General features: G+C 41.8%; 2 protein-coding genes and 1 non-coding gene across 3 annotated transcripts in view; 1 reads left to right on the plus strand and 2 right to left on the minus strand.

The window, feature by feature from the left end:
- Positions 1-3: 3 nt before the first annotated feature.
- On the minus strand, positions 4-17,011 carry PTCD3 (pentatricopeptide repeat domain 3). Its single transcript, XM_014262191.2, has 24 exons — positions 16,902-17,011; positions 15,208-15,257; positions 14,505-14,544; positions 13,444-13,489; positions 12,662-12,730; positions 12,128-12,232; positions 11,623-11,746; positions 10,867-10,985; positions 10,400-10,473; positions 10,007-10,094; positions 9,849-9,909; positions 9,483-9,565; positions 8,672-8,816; positions 8,020-8,070; positions 7,103-7,186; positions 6,532-6,560; positions 6,150-6,253; positions 5,459-5,537; positions 5,277-5,367; positions 4,520-4,605; positions 3,304-3,452; positions 2,402-2,443; positions 1,370-1,528; positions 4-672 (listed from the first exon to the last, which is right to left on the minus strand). Exons 1-24 carry the CDS (start codon positions 16,991-16,993, stop codon positions 585-587), a joined length of 2,058 nt encoding a protein of 685 aa, XP_014117666.2. The 5' UTR covers positions 16,994-17,011; the 3' UTR covers positions 4-584.
- On the minus strand, positions 9,633-9,774 carry LOC148184091 (small nucleolar RNA SNORD94). Its single transcript, XR_015772857.1, has one exon. It is a non-coding gene; the product is annotated as a small nucleolar RNA SNORD94 (small nucleolar RNA).
- A 98-nt stretch (positions 17,012-17,109) lies between the features above and the next one.
- The window catches only part of POLR1A (RNA polymerase I subunit A), a 29,343-nt gene continuing 19,858 nt past the window's right edge, over positions 17,110-26,594 (plus strand). The window contains exons 1-12 of the mRNA XM_014263161.2: positions 17,110-17,274; positions 17,746-17,950; positions 19,040-19,189; positions 19,282-19,389; positions 20,317-20,402; positions 20,506-20,615; positions 22,117-22,203; positions 22,860-22,962; positions 23,423-23,582; positions 24,533-24,706; positions 24,874-24,996; positions 25,748-25,975. Coding sequence (XP_014118636.2) covers positions 17,198-17,274; positions 17,746-17,950; positions 19,040-19,189; positions 19,282-19,389; positions 20,317-20,402; positions 20,506-20,615; positions 22,117-22,203; positions 22,860-22,962; positions 23,423-23,582; positions 24,533-24,706; positions 24,874-24,996; positions 25,748-25,975 — 1,611 coding nt within the window. The 5' untranslated portion in view covers positions 17,110-17,197. The remainder of the gene's footprint in view (positions 17,275-17,745; positions 17,951-19,039; positions 19,190-19,281; positions 19,390-20,316; positions 20,403-20,505; positions 20,616-22,116; positions 22,204-22,859; positions 22,963-23,422; positions 23,583-24,532; positions 24,707-24,873; positions 24,997-25,747; positions 25,976-26,594) is intronic.

The raw sequence follows: 26,594 nt of genomic DNA on the forward strand, positions 1-26,594 counted from the left end.
AGCTTTTATGTCAGCCATTTATTAGAGACAGTCTCCAGCTGTACAAAGTGTAGTTTAACATGTACACTCCCAATACCTGTCCCAAAACACCAAAAGGATGAGGAATAACAACACAGGTGCTGGGTATTGCATTACTTCAGTGTTTATATACAGAGTAAACTCAATATTTAAATAGTTCAGCAGAATTAGATGGAAAGCAATTATATCTGGTGCAGGGTCAAGTGACAGGAGGCCCACAAGAAGTCTTGCTCAAGCTGTGGAAGTCTTGTGCCAGCCTCCAGGGTACACAGCACCCCTCTCCCTGCAGCCTTCCACTCTGAGTGATGCCGTTTACAGGAGCCAGCTCTTGCAGGGGTGCTGGGGAGGAGACCCAGGGTAGCCCACACTGTGTTCTACCTCACCAAGATTTAACAGCTTCCAGCTGGCACACGAGGACAGTATCTTGCCAAGCAGGTCTCGTATCAGAACACTCTGAGTGTTCATCACTGCAGCACCTCCCAGAAGCCATTCCTTCAGTATTCCACTCCTCCAAAGCCTCCTGGTGTCATGGCAATGGTTGTTCCCCATTTGCCCAAGAGGGACAGCTACTCATGGTCGCTGTCACTACTGTCACTGTCACTGCTGTCACTGTCACTGCTGTCACCATCCCACTTGATACTCTCCAGTGCCTTCCTGTGATGTCAAACAGATCAGTCATCAGTCACCTCTTGTGGCTTCTGCTTGAAAAGAGATCCCGAAACGCATGGCAAACACAGAGAACGTTATGGGCTCTCTAATGCCTACTATCCTCAAAGGACAAGTGCACCCAGCATTTGGTGGAAGCACATCCTCTTGGAAAAGCCAGTTCCCCTCAAAGTGGTGAGCTGGCTGTCAGGGGTGCTGGGCTTGTATTTATTCCCTTGGAGCACATCTGGCTCCAAACTGTGGTCCCTCAAGCCCGACCACCATCTGAGGATCATCTGGGCTGGGCTGGAGCAGTGCTGTGAGAGGTGGCCACAAGCCTCAGAACCTGGAAGTCACATGCAGGGCCATCCTGTACCACCCCCCCTGCTTTTGCTGGGCTGCAGCAGTGTCTTCAGGCAGACAGACCCAGCTAGGAAAACATTCTGGGAAAGAAAGGTGATAGCAGGACTGAGCAGTGGATAAGGCTAACCCCACCATGCAAAATTCCCTTCCCTCCTATGTGGGATGGATACAGCATGGAACTGAAAACTTAAGGGCCATTTCAGTCCTGGAGTCAGCACACCAGCACATCATTCTGAAGCCAATCGTCTGCTTCCTTGTCAGAGAAGCCTTTCCAAAAGCACTGCCCCTCCAAGACCCTGGCTACTGTACCCCTTCAACAGTAACATGAAACATTCCAACTTACTTCTGTGTTTCAGAGAGTTCAAATTCCTCCTCAGTTCTGCTTTTCAGCCTTTGCGATGAAAGAAGCCCAAGGGATGCTGCCAGCTTTACCATCTTAATTGCCTCATCTGGGCAATTGGTTTGCTTAGCACAGTTCAAGAACTCATCCATCACTTTGTCACTGCAAAGGCAAAGCCAAATGGTGACTGTTCTCAGGGTCACAGGAGAGGTGCCCATTAATTTATAGCCTGTACTTTAGAGAGGAAGGTGTTAATTTCAGATCTACCAGTCCATCTCTGCTCCTGCCAGGAAATTCAGCTCTGGTTCAGAGGGAAGGCTATGTGGTAAGTTTGGCAACTCCTGTCCCGGCAAAAGAGAGCAGGCACTGAGTGCCACTAGGTGTGTAGCCTTTGGTACCACACACCTTCATGGTGTTCACTGGGGCAAGCTCCAACTTTATTTAAAAAAAACCTGCACCCAAACAAAACCCATTGCTACTCCTGAAAAGTTCTACTTCAAACAGTTCCATCCTCCACAATCCTGAGACAAGCAAGCTGGTGTAGCCCTAACAGGGAATGACCTAAGATGTAGCATTTGACTTGAGAAACTTGTCTGTAGAAATCCAGGCACCTCTGAAACATCTGTGCTTGGTTAAGAGCATGCTGGAATATTTGTGACACGTGGAAACCAGATGTTTGTGAGTCCTGCTCAGGCTGATTTGCACTGCTGAGTTCATCAATGGCACTGCTCTTCATGGCTCAGAGCTTCAGAGACCAACCACTTCACGCCCTCCCACTCTGCACTTTCAATGTGTTTTGGGACAGAAAGCTCTTGGAATACTTCCACTGGATAAACAAACAGCCATGCTCACAGGGACAGACACGTATTCATGTTCTGGAAGTAAATGGACCACTACTTTCAGTCACAATTGAAGGTTGGACTACCTGACCTTTAAAAGTCCCTTCCATCCAAACTATTCTTTCATCCTGTAACAGAAATTCAGGATCTCAGCCAAAGGGGAGACTCAGTAACTGAAGAACCTAAAAATACTTACGTGGGAATCCGATTGATTTTCTGGAAATGCTCCATCATGTTCCTATTCAAAAGAAAAGAAAATAATAATTTCAAAATCCCACATAACAGGAACAAACAGATACTCAACCTCTTGGTTGAGCCTCCACTGACACACAGGTGAGCACAAATTCATGAAACAATCTTTCACATGGATCCCATGCTGTATCCTTGCAATTTCAATCTGTACCAGCTAACTGCACTGATTAGTTTAACACAAAGTATCTTAAACTCTGTGGAAAATGTAAGTGTAGCTGGTGGCAATTTTCCCTTAAACCACAACATATTTTTAGTATTTTAAAATACTCCTTTGTTGATACCTGTTTGTTTCAAATCATGTACATGGAACATCTGTATTTAACAGAAAACAGCTACCTTAAATTAGAGGCTAGATATTTTAACCTGTATTTCAAGTTCAGAGCATGTAGGACAGTACATTCTAGCTATTGGAGTTCTAAAAATAGCCTATTTACAGTTTTAATTTGGGCTGCTGCTAATTAAAAATTTAATTAAACTAATTAATCTCTTTATCAGTTTGAATTCCAAATAGTTCTAAAAATCAGAAAATGGTGAGTTGTGGGCACTCAGCAGTGCTCAGGGAAGTGACTGTCAGACCACACCTTGCCATAAGCAGCTGTACAAAACTCTACACCAGATACTACATTAGTTTCTAAACCATTTTTAAGACAGACAACTGTAACTTGGTGCTAAGAAGGAACAAAAACAAAGAAAAAAACCCAACACATTCCCTGCAGGCTTCATCCCCTCCCTTTGTCTGCAGTGGCATTCCAAGGCATCAGTCATTGGTTATTAGCTTTCGGTTTTTGTAACTAAGCCTTGAGCTGCAGTGTCAGCAAGCCCAGAGCTCAGAGAGCCCACACGTACCAGGCATCCTGGATCCTCCCAGCCCTGGAAAACAGCACCACAACATGGCCCAGAGCACTCCCTGTCCACTCCAATGGGACCTGTGCTGGCCCAGCAGGCTCATGAACAGCTTTGATTTCTTCAGCACACTTGGCAAATGCCAGCTGAATCTGTGAAAACACTGTGCTATTAATACCAAAACCTCTGAAATTAACAGAAGCTTTTCAGTGCGATTTCTCCTGCAGCTCCTACAGGTTTGCTCTGTATGTGATAGAAATTTGTAAATTAATAGTTGTTACCCCAGGACATAAATCTGTCTCTTCTGTAAGGATGGCTGTCCCCACTAGGCAAGGTCTAAGGTGGCTTTGCAGGGACATCCTTCAACACCCTTCAGTTTGAGAAAGCAACTACTGCACTGAAATCTTTGGCAAAATCCCTGAATTCTGCCATGTGCTTCCCCAGAGATGTGGATGGTTGGGCTGCATTACTTCTCCAAACCCTGGTAAGAAGGGATTCTGCTCTGTTAATTTGAGGTTTCTCTATAGGTTGAATCCAAAGGGTTGTTTAGCAGGCCTGGATAAGCTCACATGGATCTGGGAATCTGCAGTGGCAGATGCACTGGAACTGGATCTCTAGTTCCCAAGGATCCCAAGGCTACAGTATTTACCTACAGTCTTGGGAGACATCACTACTCTTTACTGAGCTTCTGTGCTGGGATAGAGTGAAATTTCTTCAGTTTCTTCTTTCTTCCTGTGGGCTTACATGGGGCTGTGTTTTATATTTAAGACGGAAAATGTGTTGATAACACAGGGGTGTTTTTGTTTTTGCTAGGCAGTGCTTAAAGAGCATCAAGGCTCCACCACCAGGGAGTGAGCTGGGGGTGCACAATGTGTATGGTATAAGGAGTTGGGAGGAGAGACCTCTGGGACAGCTGACCCTAAATGACCCGAGGGATATTTCAGACCACAGGTGTCATGCTCAGCACATAAAGCTGGGGAAAGGAGGAACAGGTGATTGAAGTGATGGTGTTTGACTTCCCAAGTAACTTACACATGAGCTTTCCAGGAGCCTGGCCTTCCTAGGGATGGCTGAACACCTGCCTGTGATGGGAAATGGTAGCTGAGCTTGAGCTTTACCCTTTTAACTGTCCCAGTTCCCTCCACCATCTCACAGGGGAGGAGTGAGCAAGCAGCTGTGTGGGGGCTCAGCTGTTCATGGGCATTACCAGCTTCCTTACCTCACTGGGGTGCTGGTCCCTGCTCATCAAAGATAAGAACTCTTCCAACAGGTCTCGTCTCCTGCTAAACCCCAGCTGTTTCACATCTGTATATAGAGAATATCTGTTGTTGGTAGGTGTGACCAGTACCCCTGTTCCCAAATCCTAGCATTATAGTCAGCACAATTTAACAAGGCAGAACCATTCTCTGTGACTGAGCAGGTCACATTCAGTTCCCTCTTTCCCCTCATTTATCAGATCCTGTGCACCAAACACATGAACTAATCTGATTTCTTCTTCCCTTCCCTGCTGGTCTCAAGATTTCTGGGTGACAGCCCAACTACTCTCCCCTTGATAATGGCCTTCAGGGTCCCCAGCACTGACGAACCTGATGGTGGTGATGACCCTGTCATGGAACAGGGAGGGAACAACACACAGCACTGTCTGTAACATGAATTACCAGTCCTCTGAGGGAACATGGACCTGAACTGCTGCTGGACAGTGAGGCCCACAATCCCCCAGAGCCAGAATGCTCCACCACCATCAGCTGAGGATTAAGGACTTGTATTTTTTTTTTTTTTTTTTTTTTTGAGGTGGGATAGATTAAATCTTAACCAAGGATCTGCAGAGGGTCTAGGTGATTCGACACCACAGGCAAACACTGCACCTTATCATAGCTACTCCAAGCTATGGGAAGTTTCCAAACTAGCTCAAACTTTGCACTGCTCCTGGCATTTGTCAGATAAACTGCCTGTGAAGTCATGTGGCCATCACTGACCTTCCCAGACTGAAGGGATCACTTCCAACTGGTTGGCTGCATCCAGTGCTTGAAGGAGGTCCAATATATTTTTAGGTCCTGGATAAAAAAGCTGATGGAGGAAGAGAATAATTTCAGCCACCTGTGACTGCTCCATTTTTCTATGCAAAAGCTCTGCAGCTCTTACCCTGGTACACACTTACTGAAGATGACATTTCTTTGTACCACTTCAACACCACCTCAATTTGCTCCATCATGCACAACAACGAAAAGAATTTTGACCTAGAGAGAAAAAAATGTCCTAATTCAGTTATGGTTGGATCAACCAAACCATACAGAAGTACCAGCAAATGATGGTGTGCTAATCAGATCTGTATTGCAGATCAAGTAAATTTTACTGATTGCAACACTCCATGCAATCAGAAAAGCAGTAGTGTTTCTTACAACAGCTTAATGCTGACACTAGATTACTGGCAGAACTCCATTGTTAAGATACCTGAATCTGTCTCAAATGCAACTTTTGGATATAAGAACTGAAGTAAATTAACCTTGTTACTTGTGTAAGTTCACAAGACAAGCCTGAGTCCTTGATCCAGCGAACTGACTAGGCAAACAACCCTACATGAAGATTTGGTGTTACCTCCAAAGCTGCCAGGGTACACAACAGAATGGTTGCTGTATGGGTGTTGAGATGAACTAATGATTCAAGACAATGGATTTCTGTTCAAAGGCCACAAAATGAAAATAAATCCTAAACAATCACAGGTTTTATGAAGGATCTAATTCCCAAACCCGACATACAATAACCAGCTGGTGTTCAGTGTCTGAATCCTAGTTTGTATTGAAGCTGACAGCAACACACAAGGTGCTAAATACAACCTTCACTTCACTCACCAATAGCCGTTTAACTGATTCACATCCAAGAATTTCCAGTTGTCTCCCTTCTCCAGTGCCTTATTTAACTGATAGGCAAGTTTGATATCCTTAAGATCACAGCACTGCAATAAACCAGTCCGATTTGAAAGCTGTTACCAAATGTAACTCGCAATACTCACAGAGGTACTTGCACATGTCACAGCCATGCAAATTACCAATTAGGGATGAGTCAAGCAAAGAACTGGAGAATTATGGCAGAAAATTACAGGAGGTGATGAGCACAGATGAAATGGGAGACAATGAAAGCTAAATCTTATATGACAGGATGTAAACTCACAGGCAGTTCTCCAACAGCTGAAGGGGCTCAAAGGAATTCTGATGGCAAAGAAGAGGCACTTACCACTTGCATGGCGGTGGTAAAAAAGCTGGCTGAAAGGGAGCAAAGAAGAGTCTGTTAATTTCAAGCTTCCAAGTAAACATAAAACAGCTCATTAACCCAACCTCCCAGAGGATGGATGAGGTATATTCAATTAGAAACTCAATCTGTAGCTCAGTTTGACAATATAGCAGAGCTCTTTGCTTTCTTGGAAGTCTTTGGTGTGGCATGAGTTGGGTGAACTAAAATAGGAAAACACACCCACACCTACAACAACAAAAATAACAAAAAAACCTGCCATTCACCTGATGTGCATCATCTCATGAAACTGCTCCTCCTTAAAATGATCTTGTAAATAACCCTAGGATTTTTTATCACATGGACTTAAAAAAGCTCATTCACACAAGCTACACACCTACTTTCACACAGAAGCCAGTGCAGCAATGCATAGCACAATTCCCACCACTGGAATTCGCCCTTTGTCTCCAGAAATATCAGAAGGGACTGAGAGAAGCAAGCTGCATGCATTTATCCTAGCTGAGTAAAACTACCTGACATTCACAGGTACCTTTTCACCCAAGCTTGAAGTCCTTACCATCATCAGGGTCCTGGGCAGTGAAACTTCGCTTTTCAACCTCATCTAACACCTCAGAGATGATATCTGATGACTGAGCATCGACTGTGGGACAAAGAGACAAACATCACAAATCAGTTGTACCAAGCACCTCCTTAGTGAAGAGCATAACAGCAAATACAATCTGAAATTGGGAACAAACATCATTTTAAACAAATGTAATTTCCATGGTGCTCCACACCAGCTGCAATTTAATTTGCTCTAAAATTTGCCCTCCTATTGCCAGATTTCCACAGCATAGCAGGGCAGATTCAGAAAGATAGAAGTGCCTTCTAATAAGGAATCAAACAGGCCTGGAAGACTACCTGTTAGAAGGCTGCACTGGAAAAAGCAAAGCATTTCATAACCAAACAAAAATTTAAAAAGGGGAAAACCAAAACCAAACCAACCCCCAAACCCCATAACCAAACCCAGAGAGACTCCAGAGAAATTCCTTTATGTTTCTTAAAACACAAAGACTGCAGTTATGGCTACTCTGCCTATTCTCTTCCTATAGCCAAAAGTCTGTGGCCATGGGATCTTAACCCGTTGTGTTCCTGCCTTCTAACAAAGCTGTTTTCCATGACAGCTCTAATGCACAGAACTGTTGCAGGAAACTAACTCCCTGTGCAATTTCATCCCTGTGAGTGGCACAGTATGAAATCACACGCACTGCGGTCAGATCCAGCCTCCACAGTGACTCTAGCATTTGCTCCCTGTATGAGGTTATCCCTTTTTTCACCTAAGCAGAATCAGGCAGCACAGAGAACACTAAGATCACACCCATAAAAGGTTGTCTTTCAATCCATAAGTGAACTGCCTTCACCCATCACATGTGAAAAGCATCAAAGCAGCTGCTACACAAGTCACGTTCATGGCCAAGCTGATAATGCACGTACCGCCTTTGTAATACACGGAGAGGAGATGACCATAGGATGCAAGGCTGGGCTCTGGAAAGCAAAAACAGTTACTGCAACATTCCTGGCTGAGCTTTGTGCTACAGCTCTAATTCACAGTCTGCTCCTCCTATCAGGCAGCATGCATAAATTTAATATCTCTGCCTGCTCACCCTAATGCTAGACCAGACCTCAAGTACACATGCCTGGGAGAGACGATATCCAACACCAGTTGGGGCATTCAATTTCTATGGGGGAGCAGCCAAGCTTCTCTGCTCTAAATTAAAATAAAAAATACTTCATAGCTAGTTTCCCTTCTGCTCATGAATGTAATCTTTAGCCTATCAACAAGCATGCTACTGGGGCAAAACACAACCCACAGGATGTGAAATCAATTATGCAGATATTTTCTGTTTCTGCAATATTTATTTGGAAGAGAAAATCATCATCTAGAGTAAAAGCTTTTTTCTGTAGAGATGCAGATCTACAGACCTGAACTGGCTTGGGTGGCTTGTGAAGTACATGTCCCCTGGAATCAGGGAATCATCATTGTGTTGTGTGGTGCTGAAACCCTGTGTTAGCTGTTCTGTTCTGAAGGTGGCACTGGAATATCTTATCACTGCATATAACAAATACTCTCTATAGGTTCTCTTACCTATATCAAGTGCTTCCATTTCCTTTAATACCAATAAAGACATAGTTCTGCCCACACCACCACATCTTCTCAGACTCTTCAATATGGAATTAAAAGTTAGCAGAGTTGGTTGCACTTTCTGTTGAGCCATGTGAGTCAGGAAGTCCTTAAAACAAAACACCCAAATCCTTAGTGCTGCACATGTTAAGGATCACAGTTCAGCTTTCAGGTGGGTTATCATACATTTCCTCAACCCAAGCCTTCTCACCCCCTTCAAGTGAACAACTCTGCTTTCACTGATTATTTATTAAAGGAGTACTGTCTAATTTTTAATGACCTAAACCCAAGGCTACATTACATCAGAATAAACCTTGGACAACATAGTGGAAACCTTAGAACATAGTGGAAAAATTTTATAGTGACATAAAGTTTTTCCTTATTCATGTGTCAAAACTCAACATTCCATTTCTGTCACAACACCATGAATTAAAATTCAAAGAGTTTTTATCTAAAATTGTTCATTTGTTTTGTCTCCCAGCAGTAATTTCCCCAATTACTTTCTATCCAGGCAGTTCCTGGATCAGGTATGTTCTCACAAGGCTAATCACTCTGGCAAAGGCAAGGTTGGATTTTTCACATTTGCCACTCCTCCAGTTACCTTTTCTGTTTAAACTACTGTACTTCCTTTACAGCAGAAATTAGTATCTGGGGACAACATTCTTGCTTTTGGTCTTTCAACAACTCCAAAATTTTACTAATAAGGCAGACCCTTATTAGTAGAAGAGCCCACACTCTTACCACTTCCCCATCTCTTCTGCTCTACCCTCCTTACCTTGGCTAATTCCCATCTTTCTATGAACCTCTCCTTTAGATATGGGGCTGCTCTGATCAGTGCATTGAAGGTGTGCACATCAGCTGGAAAATGTAAGATAATCCATTTTAAATAACAATTTATAGCCTACAGGAAAGAGTTTGTTCTAGCATGGCTCAGTTTCTGGCAAAGTCTCATGCAAACCTGTTTCCAGTGAGCCAGCCACGTGCCAGCTGCACTGGAATTACCAGTTTGCATTCAGCTCCCATGATCCAGCTGAGGTCCGTACCCCTGCGCCAATCATCACTGCCATGAACAAACACTCCTGTGCCCAACAGGGGCTTCCAGTACTCAGGAGACCACAAAGTACAACCAGGACACACTCACCCTTGTGCCTTTCATTCAGCAAGTCTATGTACATGTCATAAGCTTTAGAATAAGCCCCATGCTGCAAAAACAACAACAACGAAACAACAAATCAATCCTTGACTATGTGAGATCTCATAAGCTGAAAAAATCCCCCCAGCACTGAAGAATAACTTTACCTTCACCATCCCACGGATCATTGTGCAATAGGAGTGTGCATTCCTCTCTGGCATTATCTTGAATATCCTTTCAGCATGGTTGTTCTCCCTAAAACCAATGAACAAGATAAATGTTAAAGAACTAAATAAAAAGATTATTAGGAGAAGGATTCAACATACAGGACAACTAAGGGCTGCACCCCCAAAGACTGACATTCACATATCAGACTTGTGATACTTTAACTGTGGCACCTCCCAGATTTCCATGAACACTTTAAAAGATCAGCAAACACAGGTTTATTTGACAAGCAACACCTGTGAGTATGGGCTGCTAAAAGACTTAGGTCTGTTCTATAACAACAATGCAACTGCACAACCCATGGAACATGGGAATGTAGGCAACATTTTTTATACCTCCATCTGGGGCCAGATGACTGTGAACCTCTTTGAAATTGTCTATTTGGAGCTTTCTGCTCTGAAGCATTCACCTGGAGAGATTTTTGCAAAAAGAAGTTTCGCAGTGTTAAATTAAGATTTAACATCAAATGACATGATTTGCTAACAAAAAGTTCAGCAGCATGGACAAAAGGTGTTTTTTGGTGGGATATATTGGAATAATTTATATCATAACATTCAGGAAGCAGTAAATAGATTGAGAATAATGTTTATGTTATTGAACATATCAACAGCTTTACACAAACTACTGTTGCTATTAGGTCAGTCATGGATTTTTATAACAGAAGTATCTTCTGGGAATGTTGACTGCATCTTATCCACCTTATGGCATCTCCCATGCAGACAGTACAAAAATCTTGATGTCACCTTAATATACTCCCACTATGTATGAAATAAATAAATAGAGATCAACAAGTTTTCCATACCTCTGGTTCTTCCAAATCCTCTTTTTTTTCCTGCTCATTTTCAGGAGTAGGTTCACCATCTCCATAGAAGCATAACAAATCTAAAAGGCTGTTTGTGGTTTCCAGAGATACAGGGGTACCTGTAGAAAATGAGAATTTATGACAGTCAGAGAAAGTGAAGAGCTCACCACCCTGCAGCCATATCAGAGAACCTCTGAACCCCACTTTGCTCTCTTCCAACAAAGACATTCTCTAGCAAGTCCCTAACCCTGCTGTGATACCAATACTGCCACAAACCCACTCATCACAGGAGACAATTTTAACACTGAACCAGAGTATGTTTTTCTACTGAAGCCACTGAAAGGGTAGAGTTTTCCTGACCAAGAAGGAGAAGGAAGTGACAGCTGACAGCCAGAACTGTGAAGCCCAACACAGGAACTGAAACTTCTAGTGCTTTTCATAACTCCTCCTAGGATACACCCTGCTGTGAAGAACACTTTGCATGTTTCACTTTCTATGAAACATTCAAAACCAACAAAAGTATTTTATCTGCTTCCTCTTCAGGAAGTCTTCTCCTTATCACCAAAGTGACAAGTCAGACAAGCACTGGCTAAAATTCTCCAGTAACTACAGAGAACTACTTCACCAGACCAGAGTCAGGCGTGAAAGGAGCAACAGAATCACAAAATTGTCTCCATAGCCTGTGCCAGCTGCTGAAGTATTTTTGGCACAATTCACATAGAGCTCCACCACAGAACCTGGCAGGTGATCACATACCTCCCTGTAGAAGCTGATCAAACATGTCCACAGACTCTTTCACCATCCTAAGGTGGATGCGCTCCCTTAGAGCTTCCTCGCTCACTCCTTCAGTCTGAGGTGTGAGACTCTCAGGCATCAGGCACTAAAAGCAAGAGTGGAAGTCAGTCATAAGTTCAAACCTTCTCTAGATATCCTTACTCTTCACCCAATACACTGCTTGCAGCCCAACAACAGAAGCCCTTTTGGTGATAAAGGACCACACACATCCTCATCCCTCACTTTTATGCCAGGAAGCAACATCTAAACAACACTGCTTTTCTTACTTTTATCTCAAGAACCTGCTATGCTATTGAACTCCCAAGGAAAAATGTCTGCTACAGAAACATAATGGAAATACAGCACTGTGTTCATACTGTCTGCAAAACAGTTAAAAAATTACCCTTTTATCTTAGTTTTGGACCAGTCCAAGTTGATTTCACTGACAAAGCACAAATACAATGAAAAGAAAAAGCAGAAAGCTTACTGGTATGTTTGGCTCTGCAAAAGTCTTGTCAAAATATTGAGGAAAGTTCTTTATGATGTATTTTGCAGCATTTTTCCCAGACTCCTTTGACAATGAATACAGACGCTGCAAAAAAATGAGATAGAACAAGATGGAGAAATACACAAATTACAAGGCTGAAAATTAGGAGAAAAATTTTCTTTAACAATGAACATTTTGATGGGATCAAATTAAACTAATGCGTAATTTTCAACTTACTACAATCACAGGGACAACATTTGGTATTCGTGCCAATATAAGAATGTCTATTCTTTAAATACCATTGTATTCTATTTCCTTGTTAGTCAAGGGACACAGTTCAGACATCTGAAATGCTGCACTACTACCTCAAGTTCAAAAAACATCTCTCATTTAAGAGAGAAGAGAAAATTGCGAAAGTAATCTGCTACTTCATTTTCTTTTGAAATCAAAACCAGGCTTCAATTAGGTGAGAGTATTCACAGCCTAGACAAAGGTAGAAGGGAAGCTATCAAGGATGTGAAAGGAAATACATACAGAATTAGCTGCATTTCTTGGCATAAGGAAAGGGTCATCCTGGAACATGTAATGAGCAGCAGTAGGATCCTGTAGAAAGAAGAGCCCAGCATTGAAAAGCTTATCATTATGTGCACAGGCACAACACACTGCCTCATGGCACAATGAATTCTTCCATCATAACCCCCACCAATGCACGTTTTACAGAAGTTCCTCTTGTTCAAAAAGGCTTAGCCTGTTTGGAAATAGTTTAAAAAATATTTCCATTACACACACACATGGAGGCTAACGTGGTGACAAAAAAAAGGGTCCTTCCTATAACATATCAAGCAGCAAGTGCCCTGCAAAGCAAGTAGGGCCCCAAGTCTAACAGTCTTGGGAAGCTGATGGGACTTGGCAAGTTTTGATTCAATTCACAGAGTTTAAGACAGATGGGATTTAAGAACAGCATCACAGCATTTCCAAGTTTTGCCCAGCAAGAACTGACACTCATTGCACTTTTTAAAGCCTTTCTGGACTGAGATTGGGAAGGATGGTCTGGATTGTGAAGCTGAACTAGTGAAGGAATTTGCTCCCTATATTAGTGAAAACCTTACCAAAGCTTTCTCTGATAACTGCAGCTCTTAGCACATGAATGAGGCTTTAAGGACACAGCAAAACACCCTGAGTCAAAGGGAAAACCCTGATGTCAAAGTCCCATCTCTCATTTATGGCCAAAGCAGAAATTAAAGGCCTCCTGAGCATAAGGGTATTGCACAAAATGGACAACCTGACCCAGCTCTATGACCCACAGAACCACTCACCTTGTTCACAGTAGAAGCCAAGGTCTGGAGCACTGCGAGCTTATCCCTAAACACAAAGGAGTTCAGTCAGTATTCAGTTACAGACTTTGAATGCTTGCATTACATTGTTTGGAGAACAAGCACAGGTTTATCCTGACCCACAAGGATTTTCAGTTCTAGGAAATAATGTTTTTGCTGCACTAGGAAAACAACACTTCTCACAAAGAAAGAGAAAATGCAAAAATGGTCTCACTTCTTAAACAACCCTAGGGACTTTAAAGATTTTGAGGAAAACCACAGGAGCATCTGTTTTCAGCTATTACTCCCACCCTTATAATACATTATCAAAGGAATATCACAGGGAAGAGCCACATAAATAATTCCTTGGAATGCTGCTTCTAGAGCATCTCTGAGGGATAAATGTATTAAGTAACTCTACAAGACATGACTTTGCAAGAAAAACAAACAAACAAATCAAAATCAGGTATCCCAGGATGCCTGTGCCTGTGGAACCTGAAGACTTTGGTTGTTTCAAGCAAACAAAGAAAGGCCACTGAAAGTATTTAGGTGAAGATGGCCTTACTTTAGGTTTACATGCTGACACCATTTGACCATAAACTTAGTTTCTGCTGTACAGTCATGCAATTCCATCTTAAGTGCTCCCAACAAAATAGGCTTTGTTCAGCAGTATGATTTCTAAGCAGGATTTTTTCAGTCAGCTATCAGTGATCAAGTTTTATTTTGCTGGAAGAAATGCATTCACATGCAAACAGCCAAATGAACTTGGTTTTACAGATCTTTAGCAAATGTGATCTTTTACAAAAAAATAGAACTATGCTTAAAAATGCAGTAGTTGTGTTTTTAAAAGAAATGTCAAGAACGCAGTGAACATAATCTGCAGAGAGAGAGTAAGAGTTAAAAATATTCATAGAGCTCCAAATCAGCAGGAAAACCACTAGTGGGACACTGAATCAAGGAATACAGGAACCTCAACTTTCTTCTTCAAATCTGGTGGACAGACTACATTTAGTTGTCTAAGACTGATTTTCTACCAAGAAAGAATTCCAAAAGTAAACACTCACCATGTTTTCCTTCGGGGAAGCACAATTTCTTCTTGAGTTACTGTGAGAAACAATATTAAAATGGTCATTAGAAACAAAGAGATGTTCAAAGAAACTTTTGACCCTGTAAGTTGTAGCTAGGTGGGGTCATACCTTCTCCCAAGTAATAAATGGTAGGACAAGTGCAAAAGGCCTCAAGTTGCACCAGGTGAAACTGAGATTGGGTATTAGGAAAAAATTTCTTCACTGAAAGGCTTGTCAAGCATTGGAACAGGGGAGTGGTGGAGTCACCATCCCTGGAGTGATTCAAGGCATGTTGATGTTGCACTCAGGGATGTGGTTTAGATGTGCCTTGGCAGTCCCAGGTTAAGAGCTGGACTCCACTAACTCAGAGATCTTTTCCAATCCAAGCAATTCTATGATTCTACAAAACTTGATGAGTTAAGCTGATCCAGCTGAAAGTACTAAACTAAGGATTTAAAAATCAGTCTAAGGTAGGAGCTGCACAACTCAGTTCATGCTGCTGGAACACGGAGCTGATTGGTAATAATGTAAGGAATCAAGTTAAGCAAGGAAATTTATGCACAATGAAGACAGGGAGAAAGAAAATCCAAGGAGGGGAAAGAGGGTGTTTACATCCTATCTCCTGACACACTGTGTTGTTAGATTAAAAAACATATGCAAGGAACCATACAACTTACACTTCAACTTGAAGACAACTTACCTTGTGAATTGTCCACAGTCTTCCCAAGAGCAGTACTACTTGAAGAGCTCCTATAAAACAACCAGGAATTTGAATTTATGGCAGTCACATTAATACAGCACAAGTAGAATAGTGAAATTCTATACTACAGGTCAGAATTAACTAAAACATTAGATGAAACTGGAGTGCATTAGAGTAACTGGCAATGTTGCACTGTTAGTAATTCCAAATTATTACCACAGAACTTATATTTGATGCTTAAGGCCCTCATTTTAAGGGACAAGAGGTTATATGTGAAAAATTATACTACAAAAAAAAATAAATCTGTGATTACTCAGTATTGGAGTATAATGTTTTTAAAGTCGTTTTCATGAACTCATGTATCTTAGAAAGAAAATCAGGGACATAAATCAGAAAAGACTTCATGCTTTAGAGATAGGATCATGCTGAAAACAGCTCTTTAAAAAAAAAAAAAAAAAAACTTTAGACAGGAGTAGTGTTCCCAGAAGGAGAAAACCCAAGAGGAATGATACAGGTGAATCAGCCTTGGTGAGTTACAGATGTCCAGATGTCTCTACAGAGGTACAGACGCTCCTCACAAAACCAAAGCTGTGGCATACACAGACACAGGACTCACTGTGCTGAGTATCACAAAGCAGCTGCTTTGTCCTCACTCAAGATGCTGCTTCAAGTCTTTCTAACCACTGTGAACATTTTACTGCTTTTAACACAAACTAAGGTTTACATTAAAATACTTTTACTCGTATTGCTCATGAAGCAACCTAACAGTAAAGCTTTACTGTAACTCTGGCCTTCAGTGCCTCCACACTGACCTTGACCCTGAGGAAGAGGCTGTTAAGGTGTAGTCACAGCTCTGTACTTTACCGTGGCACTGCACAATTCTAGCTGCTCCTGAAAAGACTCGTAAACTGATTAAGTATGATTCTGCCATCCCAAAAATGAGTAATGATTACGCGGTGAAGTGGGACCTTTTCAATTGAGACAGTCCCTAAACAAAACCATTACATTTAATCATGGAATGTTAAGGCGTTGGAAGGGACCTTAAGACCTCTGCTGCCGTGAGCAGGGACACCTTCCACTAGACCACGTTGCTCCAAGCCCCATCCAACCTGGCCTGGAACACTGACAGAGTTGAGGCATCCACAATTTCGCTGAGCAACCTGTGACAGTGTCTCACCATCCGTACAATAAAACATTTCTTCCCAATATCTAATCTAAACTTCTTTTTCCATCTGTACTCATCATTCCTTGTTACTCCTATCACTACAATTCCTAACGAAAGATCCCGCTCTGGCTTCTTGGTAGGCCCCCTTAAGACACTGAAGACAGTTAAGGGATCTCCATGCAATTCTCTCTTCTCCAGCCTGAACAGGCCCAGCTTCCTCAGCCTTGGGACGCTCATCTGCTTTTTCGCGAGACTCAGCTCTAGGAATCGCTTAAACACTCTCTCCCGGGGAGTCTCCGAGCAGCTCAAAGCCAAGGAAGATCCCCGGGAAAGGTGTTCAAAAGCAGGTAAGAGCCCCAGAAGAGGAGCTCTCTCCTGCCACACCGCCCCGACCACGCCGCCACCGCACACGAGCACTGCGCCTGCGCAGCCTTTCCCGCCTCACGACCCACACCCCCAGCACTGCCCGTCCGTCGATTCTCCCCCGGTGCCGCCGCCACCCGGCCCTTCCCTCCCGGCGGTCCCTCACCGATCGCTCTCCCGCCCGCCCGGAAGGCGGCACCGCCGGCCCAGCCACAGCGCCCGCTGCCAGCAGCCAGCCCCGACGCGCCGCGCCGCCATGCCGGTCCCGCGCGCGGCCCTCTGGGAGGGCGGACGGCACCACTCCTCCCGCGGGGGGGAAGGCCGGTACCGCCCGTCCGCGGCGGTGGTACCGCCTGGCCCCGCCCCCCCCGCGGCCCGGACCGCGTGGTGCTGCCCGTGGCGCGGCACTTCCAGCGGGAGCGCGGGATCAGCTGTCGGCCGGGAAAGAGTTCCTCGTTCGCCATGAGGCCGCCCAAAGTGGTGCCGTGGCGGCGGCTGGTTGGGGTGTCCTTCGGGATGTACACGGCCGACGAGATCAGGTGAGGCTCCATGTGTGCGCATCCCGAACTCTGCGGGTGCTGCTGGGCACTACGAGTCCCAGCGTGCCCCGCGGCAGGGCGCCGGCGAGCTGCGGCGGGCTGTGGCGGGCGGCATGCTGGGATATGTGGTCCGGCTGGGCCGTGGCCCAGCCGCCGGGATGGCGGCAGCCCAGTTTTACACCAATTCTTGCACCGCTCCGAGGGGACACACTGACAAAATTATGTGATTTCTGAGCAGAGTGGCTAGAGATGTAAAAGAAATATTTGCTGCAACATGAATGGTTTTGCTCATTGTATCATGAAATCAATGATACACAAATTCCCTTTGTGTACAAAACACTCTCAGAAAGATGTTTCCAGCAATTTAGAAGGTCACACAGATACTAAATGCCCATGCTAGTTGTACCATTCAAGTGAGTATCGTGTCGTTGTTTACTGCCGTTGATTTTTACTCTTTCCTTTCAACTTGAGGAAACTGAGTGTGAAGCCCATAACAAACCCTCAGTACCTGGATAATGTGGGGAATCCGGCTGTAAGTGGACTCTACGACTTGGCTTTGGGACCTCCGGACTCCAAAGAAGTGTGTGCGACTTGCATGCAGAACTTCAGCAACTGCCCCGGACACTTTGGCCATATAGAACTGCCTCTGACTGTCTACAACCCCCTGTTCTTTGATGTATGTACACTTAATTATTGCTGGTGAAAGGGGTGGTGGTGCCCAAGCTGTCATGGAGTTGTAGTAATTGAAAACAGTAAAAGTGCCAAGATCTGTTTTCTCTTTTAAGTGTCATAACAGCAAATGTAGTAGAAAAGCTTTGTTGTGTCATGATAGTTCAATACAAGCAGAGCTTTTGAAAAATATGCTCTTTGTTGTAACTATTGTTTAACTCAATATTGACAAGCATGTGAGGGGGCAATATTCATCCTAAAGTATGTGACTGACTGTAGGATGCTTTAATTAAGTGAACAGCACAGTAAAAATTATCATTTCCTTTAAACAACTACTGCACATGAACAGCTGTCTACTCTTCCAGTTTTTAACAAACCTGAGCTGGGATGAATTTTTGTCCTGAGGTGCTGATCTCACCATTTACAGTAGCTGCCGTTTGCACTCTCTATTAATTGAGAGTCAAAACCTCTCTTTCAAGTGACCAAAGTTAGATGAGGTACCCACTTCTAGCATTGTTCCAGCTTTAAGTCAAATAACTGTATTGACCAAGGATTAAAATTCTGCAGCAGTAAATCCCAGCCTTCAGGCCACAGGGACTGCATGCAGCTGGAGTGAGAGAACTGTGTTAGATAATAACACAGAGCTGTGTTAAATAATAAAACCCACTGATAGTTTCCCAGACCTTGAGGATAATGTGATTGTGTGAAGGATCTTGTAGGGTTGAGACCAGAATGTTTTTTTTACTAGTGTGGGGGTTTGGGTTCCACATTGTCCTCTATGGGGTGAGCTGTTGAGAGCTGTAGTCTCAGTGCTGTGTAAGAGCAGCCTTGGTCCAAGAGCTGTTGTAGATACCACAAGTGTTTCATGTATCTGTTGTGTAGACAGCCTGCAAAGAATTTATCTACAGATCATGCTTTGCATATGAGTTTGGTTGAAATAAATTTTTTTTCAGGCAAATTCTATATGATTAAAATTAACCATTAGTCTAATTTCCCAATTATAGTAACACTGTCTTTAAGTCCAAACAATTGTAGTTACTTGCTTACTGTGCAAGCTAGTACATCTGCCAGGATAACCTTCCCCTTTTCTTTCCAGAAATTATACCTTCTCATCCGAGGATCTTGTTTGAATTGCCACATGTTGACATGTCCTCGAGCCGTGGTTCACTTACTGCTAAGTCAGCTGAAGGTGCTGGAGAAAGGGTTGCTTCATGCTGTCCATGACCTTGAAATCATTCTGAACAGGGCAAGTACTGTGTAATGCTCCATCCCTTTTGGGGTTCGTGGTCTCATAAATCCAAAGCTCTCTGCCAATTTCTTTTCTTCTGTTCCTTTTAGTTTATAGAGCAATGTGCAGATGCAACAGGCTCAGAAATTGAGGAAGAGTTGAATCGCCACGTTCAGGAAATGTTACAAAGCTCTCAAATAAGAGATCGGTGTTCAAATGTAAGTACAGGCAGCACTTCTCCTGAGATCTTGGGCTTTATCCTCTTAAAATAGCAATGTGCAGAACAAAGCTTATCTTTGACTCTGTAGGTGATGGATTCTGAACTGTCTTATGTCTAGACAGCTTTCTGAGGGAAATGTCTGAAATTAAGCTTAAAAAGGATTTTATTTCCCATTAGTATAACTGTTGAGTTTCTGGAAAACAGTGTCTGTGTAGGGAAATGTTTTGATGGTGTAAATACCATATTGAAATCTGATACTGCTGTCAGTACACCAGCTACAGATGCTGATACTTCTCTGTATGATGCTCTGGCTGTTTTGAGGTGCAGAACACATTCTGAGAGCTCATGCATCCAGCAAACTTGCAGAATTAATTACAGTGACATTTTTAGGCAGACTTGTGTAAATGAATTCTAATTCTATTTTAAATGTAGTTTAATGTACATGGTTAGTAAAGGCAAACGAGTAAAGAAGGTATTTAAAAATCTAAGACATTGAGCAGATTTGTTTATAAGCCAAGTTTAATTTCTCAATCACTTGTTTAAAAACTAAGCTTAAGCACTTTGTAAATCATACTTCACGAGCAGTCAAAAGAAGCGATTTTTGTCACTTTTCTACCTTGTTAAGTTATCGTTAGTGAAAAGCTTTAAATTCCAGAAGTAACTTGAAAAATAAGGACTTTATGGAATATATTGAAAAAGGAAGGTGGAGAGCACTGAGGGATGTATGTCTCCAGCAAACAGGAAAATGAAGCAAGATTGCAGATCAAGGCGTAAATTACTGAGTTTGTGGATGTGTGTGCATTGATACTAATAATGCTCATGTTGATAGTTAATGTTAATTGTATAATATTCTTTATATAGGGTGTTTTATTTTTATTAAATTAATTATTTTTAAGACTTGTTTGTTTTTTTTTTCCTTTACCAGGTCAAAAATGTGTGTGAGTGTAGAAATAAACTGATATCACAGTTCTGGAAATCGCATATGGGTTCAAAGAAATGCCCAAACTGCAAGTAAGTTTAACTACATGAGGAAGCTGTTTTCTATTTAAGTGCTGTATTTATATTATCTTTCATCTGCCTGTCCTGTTTGTTTGGGGTTTTTTTTCCCTTTAAGATCCAGGAGATCACTGGTGCGGAAGGAGCACAACAGCAAGCTGACAGTGACCTATCCTTCTACAATGTGCCATAAGTCAGGAGAGGAAGGCATTCTGGATGAAACAGCAGGTGAAATATTTGTCTTCTATTCAAATATATTTGCACTTTTTCCCTTCATTTAAGGGGCACAGATTCTGAGCAGTGACAGTGCACTTGAAGCTCATTTATAAAAAAATGCTGATTATTACTAAACCAGTAAGCTCAGGAGTCAAGAGAGAACCCAATTCCATTAAATTTCTCTTTGAGAGCCTGTTGTGCTTTTGCAGCTTCAAGTGTCTCTGTGTCAGGAAAAGAAGTACAACAGTAAAATCTGTGTCAACTTTAGGGTGGTTTTGGGACACTTCATTTTTGGCACGTAGTTGATTTTCTGATGGATTTTTTAAACAGAGCAACTACAGATAAGATTAATTAGGAGAAAGATGACCAACTTCAGAAAGAAAATCACATAATCCTAACTCTTACGAATGAATTTCCTCTTAAAGAGTGAAAGACAAAAAAGAAAGGTGACACTTTCTAGGATTAATTATCACATTGTTTGAATCAATTTAAACCTCCTTTTCCTTCTCATATCCTTAATCCTTTACACAGTGAAACAGAATTGAAGCAGATATTTATGTGTTATTTAGCCCTTAGGAAAGGTTTCCATAGAAAATTTATCTTGCTTGCTACTCTGTGATTTAAATACTAGATTAAGTCTCTAGAGCTGTGGCTGAAAGCAAAATGGGAAGTATTCTATATTCTGAACTGGGAAGGATCACACATTTAGGTAAACTGTAAATAGCCTGTGCATGGTTAAGCCTCAAAAGGTAGTACCTTTAACCTTGGCATTGATGCATTTCTGTTTGAGGGCTGGAAAGGTTTTCTAGGTGAATGGAGAACTGAACTTTCATTGTGAGAAATCTGCATTTCTGGACCTAAGCCAGAAGAAGAATAGAAACTGAGGTTGTGGGAGAATTGCTTTTAATCGACTTGCGGAAATTGAGATCTAAAATCTGGCGTTGTTTTGAAAATGATTGATCTTTTTGCTTTTCAGTAGCAAAACCAAAGCAAAACCTTCCTCTCCAAAGCAGAGGTAGCTCAGACTCTCAATTATAATATAGATGGATTGCTGGCTGGTGCTACTGTCTCCTTCAGTTGAGTGTTTCATGGGAACCTTGATAGCTCACTGCTAGTACCTGAACCCCACTGGCAGGGTCCCCACCTGCAGGTGACTCTTGATTTGTGTTTTGGTCAGGGGATGAGATCATCTGAAGAAAGGTTCCAGCTCATTGTAAGTCAAAAAAAGCATAAACTTTAGATGTTAGAATGGAGTCTCATTTATGTTACTTATATCTGTATTCAGTAGTCACAGAAATAGTTTCTTTTTTATTTAATTTTGTATTCCCAAAGCAAACATTTAAATGATAATTTTGATTTAGATGCCAGCCAGTATGTTTTGTGTTTATTTCCATTCCTTCCCCGAGCTGGAAGCACTGTAAGCAGGAAAAAATCTTTTCAGAGTAATGTCTTGAGATTTTTTTTTAAATAAGTGGTTTTTTATTTTTTGGTTTTTATTTTTTTTACTTTTCAGGTATTGATGAAAGCCAGTTAGGGAAGAGAGGCTACCTGACGCCAATGACTGCCAAAGATTACATCCTGGCTCTGTGGAAGAATGAAGGTAATGGTTGTGAAGAGCAATATTATTTTGTTTTCTGTACCATTTAGTGGACAAATCTTCAAATCTTCCAGTATGAACTCCTTGTCAAATCTTTGCCTTTCACCTTGAGGGCTCTTGGCTGCAAAATAGGTTTTGTGCAGGAGGACTGGCAGCCAATGAATGCAGAGACCTGGATTCAGTTAACACTTCAATCAGTTATTCTGCAGTTGTGGCTCCCCACAAATCACAACTGTTGTTTGCAGAAAGTGTGATTTTCCTGTGGTGCTGCACCCCACAGTGACACTGGTCAAACACTGAGAATGGATTTATCAGCCCCTTTTTTGAGTTGCCTGTACTCTGCATCTGTCTGCAGGAGAAACCAAAGCAGTTTCCTGAATCAGTCACAGTCAGTAGCTGGAAACTTTCTTCCTCTTGTTTTGCTTTCTCCTTCTGCTATAATCTTTATTTCTGTCCACAGTTGTTTCTAAAATACATGTATGTGACCAAAAAAAGAGTGGCAATTCTTTCTAAACTGTCTGAATGTTTTTATTTTAAGGAAGCTCAATAGTGTTAATTTAGCAGATTATTTTGACTTGGTTGATCAAGTGCATCTGGGGGTTTGGATTCCCAAACAATAGCAATGAGAATGAGTTTGTATTTCTTTTGTATCTTTTTAGGTTTCTTTCTGCGTTATCTCTTCCCTGGGATGGATCCCCATGAGAGTTCAGGATTCAGTCCAGACTTGTTTTTTTTAGATCTTCTTGTGGTTCCACCTTCAAGGTAAAATTTATCCCCCCAAAATTCTTTAGAAATCACAGGGTTTAGTGCATCTAAACAGCATTTGCAGGAGTTGGAGATCCAAACTCCTATAGTACAGACACTGGTCTGCTTTAGTGTCAGTGCAGTGTTTAAATAATAAAAATCACACTAGTAATTGATGATAAGTTCTATTGTAACTTCAATTGTGTTCATTAGAAGACTGAAATACTAATTATGGAAAAAATATGTTTTAGTATTTTAAATTATTATAGAATATTGTAACTGCACAGTACTGATAGAATTTCTTGTTAAGGATCATTCCTCTTTTATGACTGTCCCAATAGAATTTATGAATTTTTAAATGCCCACTGTTAGTTTGGATTATTTTCCATGCATTGAAGATTTAGCTTAGAATGTTTGAGATTTATCATGCTGCTTTTGAGTGACTTCAATCTCCTGAAGTAATTTTGATTTGCTGTAGGTATCGTCCTGTAAATCGCGTTGGAGATCGCCTGTTCACAAATGGACAGACTGTGAACTTGCAGGCTGTGATAAAAGATGCCCAGCTGATACGGAAGCTCTTGGTTTTCATGGCCAAAGAACAGTGTCAGCCAATAAAAATTACAGAAGAAATTCAAACAGTAAGAGTTGCTGGTTCTCTTATTCTTTGCTTTTTTGGATGTGTGGGTTGAGTTCAGGAGGGCTCCTGTTTGAACTGTTCCTGTAACAGTTTTTGTCTGAGCTGTTGGAATATCTGCTGGTGGAGATGTTCTATACCTTGTTTGGTTTTTTCCCTCTGCTTTTTTTACCTGTGCAAAGGGAAAAAAACATTTTTCTCAGATTCTCTTAGCCAGGGATTTTTGGTATTAGATTACTGTATGTGAGACATAATGGGCTCCTGTTTCTGGAGAATGAAATATGTACAGCACAGTCACAATAAAACTTTGCCAGCATCTCATCACATGAACAAGGGCGAAAAGGCACTTCAGCTTCTAAGCCTAATGGAGCCAGTTGTGACTGTGTTTTATTTTTTGACAGTTGATGTCTAAGTAGGACCCAAAACTTCACAAATAATAAAATTAGTAACAATACTTTTCTACTTCTGACAGTTCACATAATTGTATAGTGTAAATAATAATGTATGTCAGCTTGCCTCATTCCATATTTGTTCATCATTTGTGTCATTGAGGGTCTTTGACATTGGACTCAGTTTCAGGGGAACTTGCTTTACATTTCCAGTGTAAAACATTTTGGAAACATTGTTTAGTTACTCAGAATGTAGCCACTAGATGGAGATCTATTCTTGAAACATTTGACAGGAGATCAATGAGTTTTGGATGTGACTGCTTTAGTGGCTTTTAGACTGAAAACAAAGTGATGTAAGTGATAAAAACTCTTGAATTTACGTTATTTTTATCTAAGAATAGGATTTTCTAGTTACAGTGATTCCTAACATGGACTGACTACCAGTGAAAATAATGGTGAATGTTTCTTTTGCTATATTTAATACTGTAATTAATACTACAACTTCAGCATAGTAAGTAGAAGATAATTTTTGTTACGTCCAAGTTTCTAATTTCTGTTTCTGTAGGCGACAGGAGGGGATAGTGAATCCCTGGACCATTCTGTGCTGACAACGATTCCAGGACAGAGCATTGCAGATAAGCTGTACAATACTTGGATACGTCTCCAGAGCCATGTCAACATTGTGTTTGATAGTGACATGGACAAGCTGATAACAGAAAAATACCCTGGTATTCGTCAGGTGTGTAGCAGGTGGAATCTTAATTAAAAAAGAGAAGCTGATGGTGTTAGGAAAAAAGTGAACTATTTGTGCTTAGTACTTGGGCATTTTCATGACACTCATCATTGCAAGAATCCATCTGGTTCTCCATAATTCCAGGTTTTAATTGTTACCTTCTGTTTTCAAAGCTGTTGGAGAAGAAGGAAGGGCTGTTCCGCAAGCACATGATGGGGAAGCGTGTGGATTTTGCTGCTCGATCTGTCATTTGCCCTGACATGTACATTGGGACCAACGAGATTGGCATCCCCATGGTGAGGATAAATAAGGAACTGTGTCTTTCTGGTGCAGCTCAGGACTGAACTGTGCTGCTGACACTTTGGTAGCAGTTTAAAATCTAGATGCTTTCCTGCCCAGTGTTAATAAGAAAGGAGCACTGAAGAGCAGGAAATTCTTACTGTTACAAAGCAAGAACACCACACCTGAGAAAGAGAATTCAAAAAAAAAAAAAAAGCTGTACTTGCTTCAGGGGATTAGGAATTGGTGCAGACTTTAAAAGTAGATCCTGTTTCTCCTGTGGTCTTTGTACAAGGTATTTTTGAAGTATTGCAGCCTTAGGAGAAGGCCATGATACTGTCACAAACTTAGTTCATCCTTAAGGATTTTTAACTTCATAGAGACAACACCAAGCCTGAATTTGAGTTTTTTGTTATGCAATCTTTGCAGAAAATAGTGAACCTGGTGATAACAGGCTTTTTCTCTGTATTTGTTGGCTTATTTGCAAAATCTAAACCCATGATGGCTTACTTTAATTGCTAATTGATTCTTGTACTGCAGTAGAAAATTGTAAAAGGGACATTGTTTCTCTTCTTATGGTAGAGGATTTTAAAACAGAGATGTATTTATTTGGCTGGTATACTGAGGAGGAGATGCATTCAAGAGCTTAAATGAATTTATGTTTGCATTGTATAAGTTATCTTTGACATTGTTTTATCAGTGGCTTTTACACTTCAAAGCCAAAACTGAACAACATGTTTTTTCTCTCCTCTTTTCCCCCCCATCTAGGTATTTGCCACCAAACTGACTTATCCTCAGCCAGTCACTCCCTGGAATGTCAAAGAGCTGAGGCAGGCTGTCATCAATGGCCCCAAGGTGCACCCTGGGGCCTCCATGGTCATTAACGAGGACGGGTCTCGCACAGTGCTGAGCGCCACCAGCCTGACCCAGCGCGAGGCCATCGCCAAGCAGCTCCTCACCCCCTCCTCAGGGGCACCCCAGACAGGGCTGAAGATTGTGAGTATTGGCAGAGCCCTCTTCCACCTCTGGTTGGGGGTGTAGGAAGAAAAATGTGGCACTTTTTCAAATTCTAAACCCCGTTTTTCCATACTGGACTTCACTTCCTTCTAATATGCATGTATGCATATTAGTATGTATGCATATGTATGCATGTATGCAATGTATGTGGCATTCATCATGACAAGGTGCAGAGTATTCTTAGTGGTGGCCTTGGCAGTGCTGGCTGAGCAGTTGGGCTCCATGACCTTAGAGGTTTTTTCCACCTGTGTCAGTTGTTTCTCCTCTGTGCTACATCTTAATCAGCCTTTGAAACTTCCTGACTGTATCTCCATCCCTTGCAAGAGTTTAAAATATACTATTTAGTTACTAGGGCAAAAGTTTTGATGGTTAATAGTGTTTTCACATTGTTACGTATTACTTTGTCTCTCATAAAGGCTTAGCAGAGATTTGAAATTTAAGTCTGAGTATTTCTATGTCAGTTCTTTCAGAACCTGACACAGATTTAAACTTAATAGTATTTAGATTGTATAAACAACATCAACACTCCTGTTGATAATCATTTAAGTGATTATTTGGATGCTACTATCAGAAAAGTTAAAATGAGACTGTTCTGAGA

The sequence above is a fragment of the Pseudopodoces humilis genome, chromosome 6 (assembly GCF_049639895.1).
Source record: "Pseudopodoces humilis isolate 2021_Gansu_Grassland_sample_001 chromosome 6, ASM4963989v1, whole genome shotgun sequence".
Lineage (NCBI taxonomy): Eukaryota > Metazoa > Chordata > Aves > Passeriformes > Paridae > Pseudopodoces > Pseudopodoces humilis.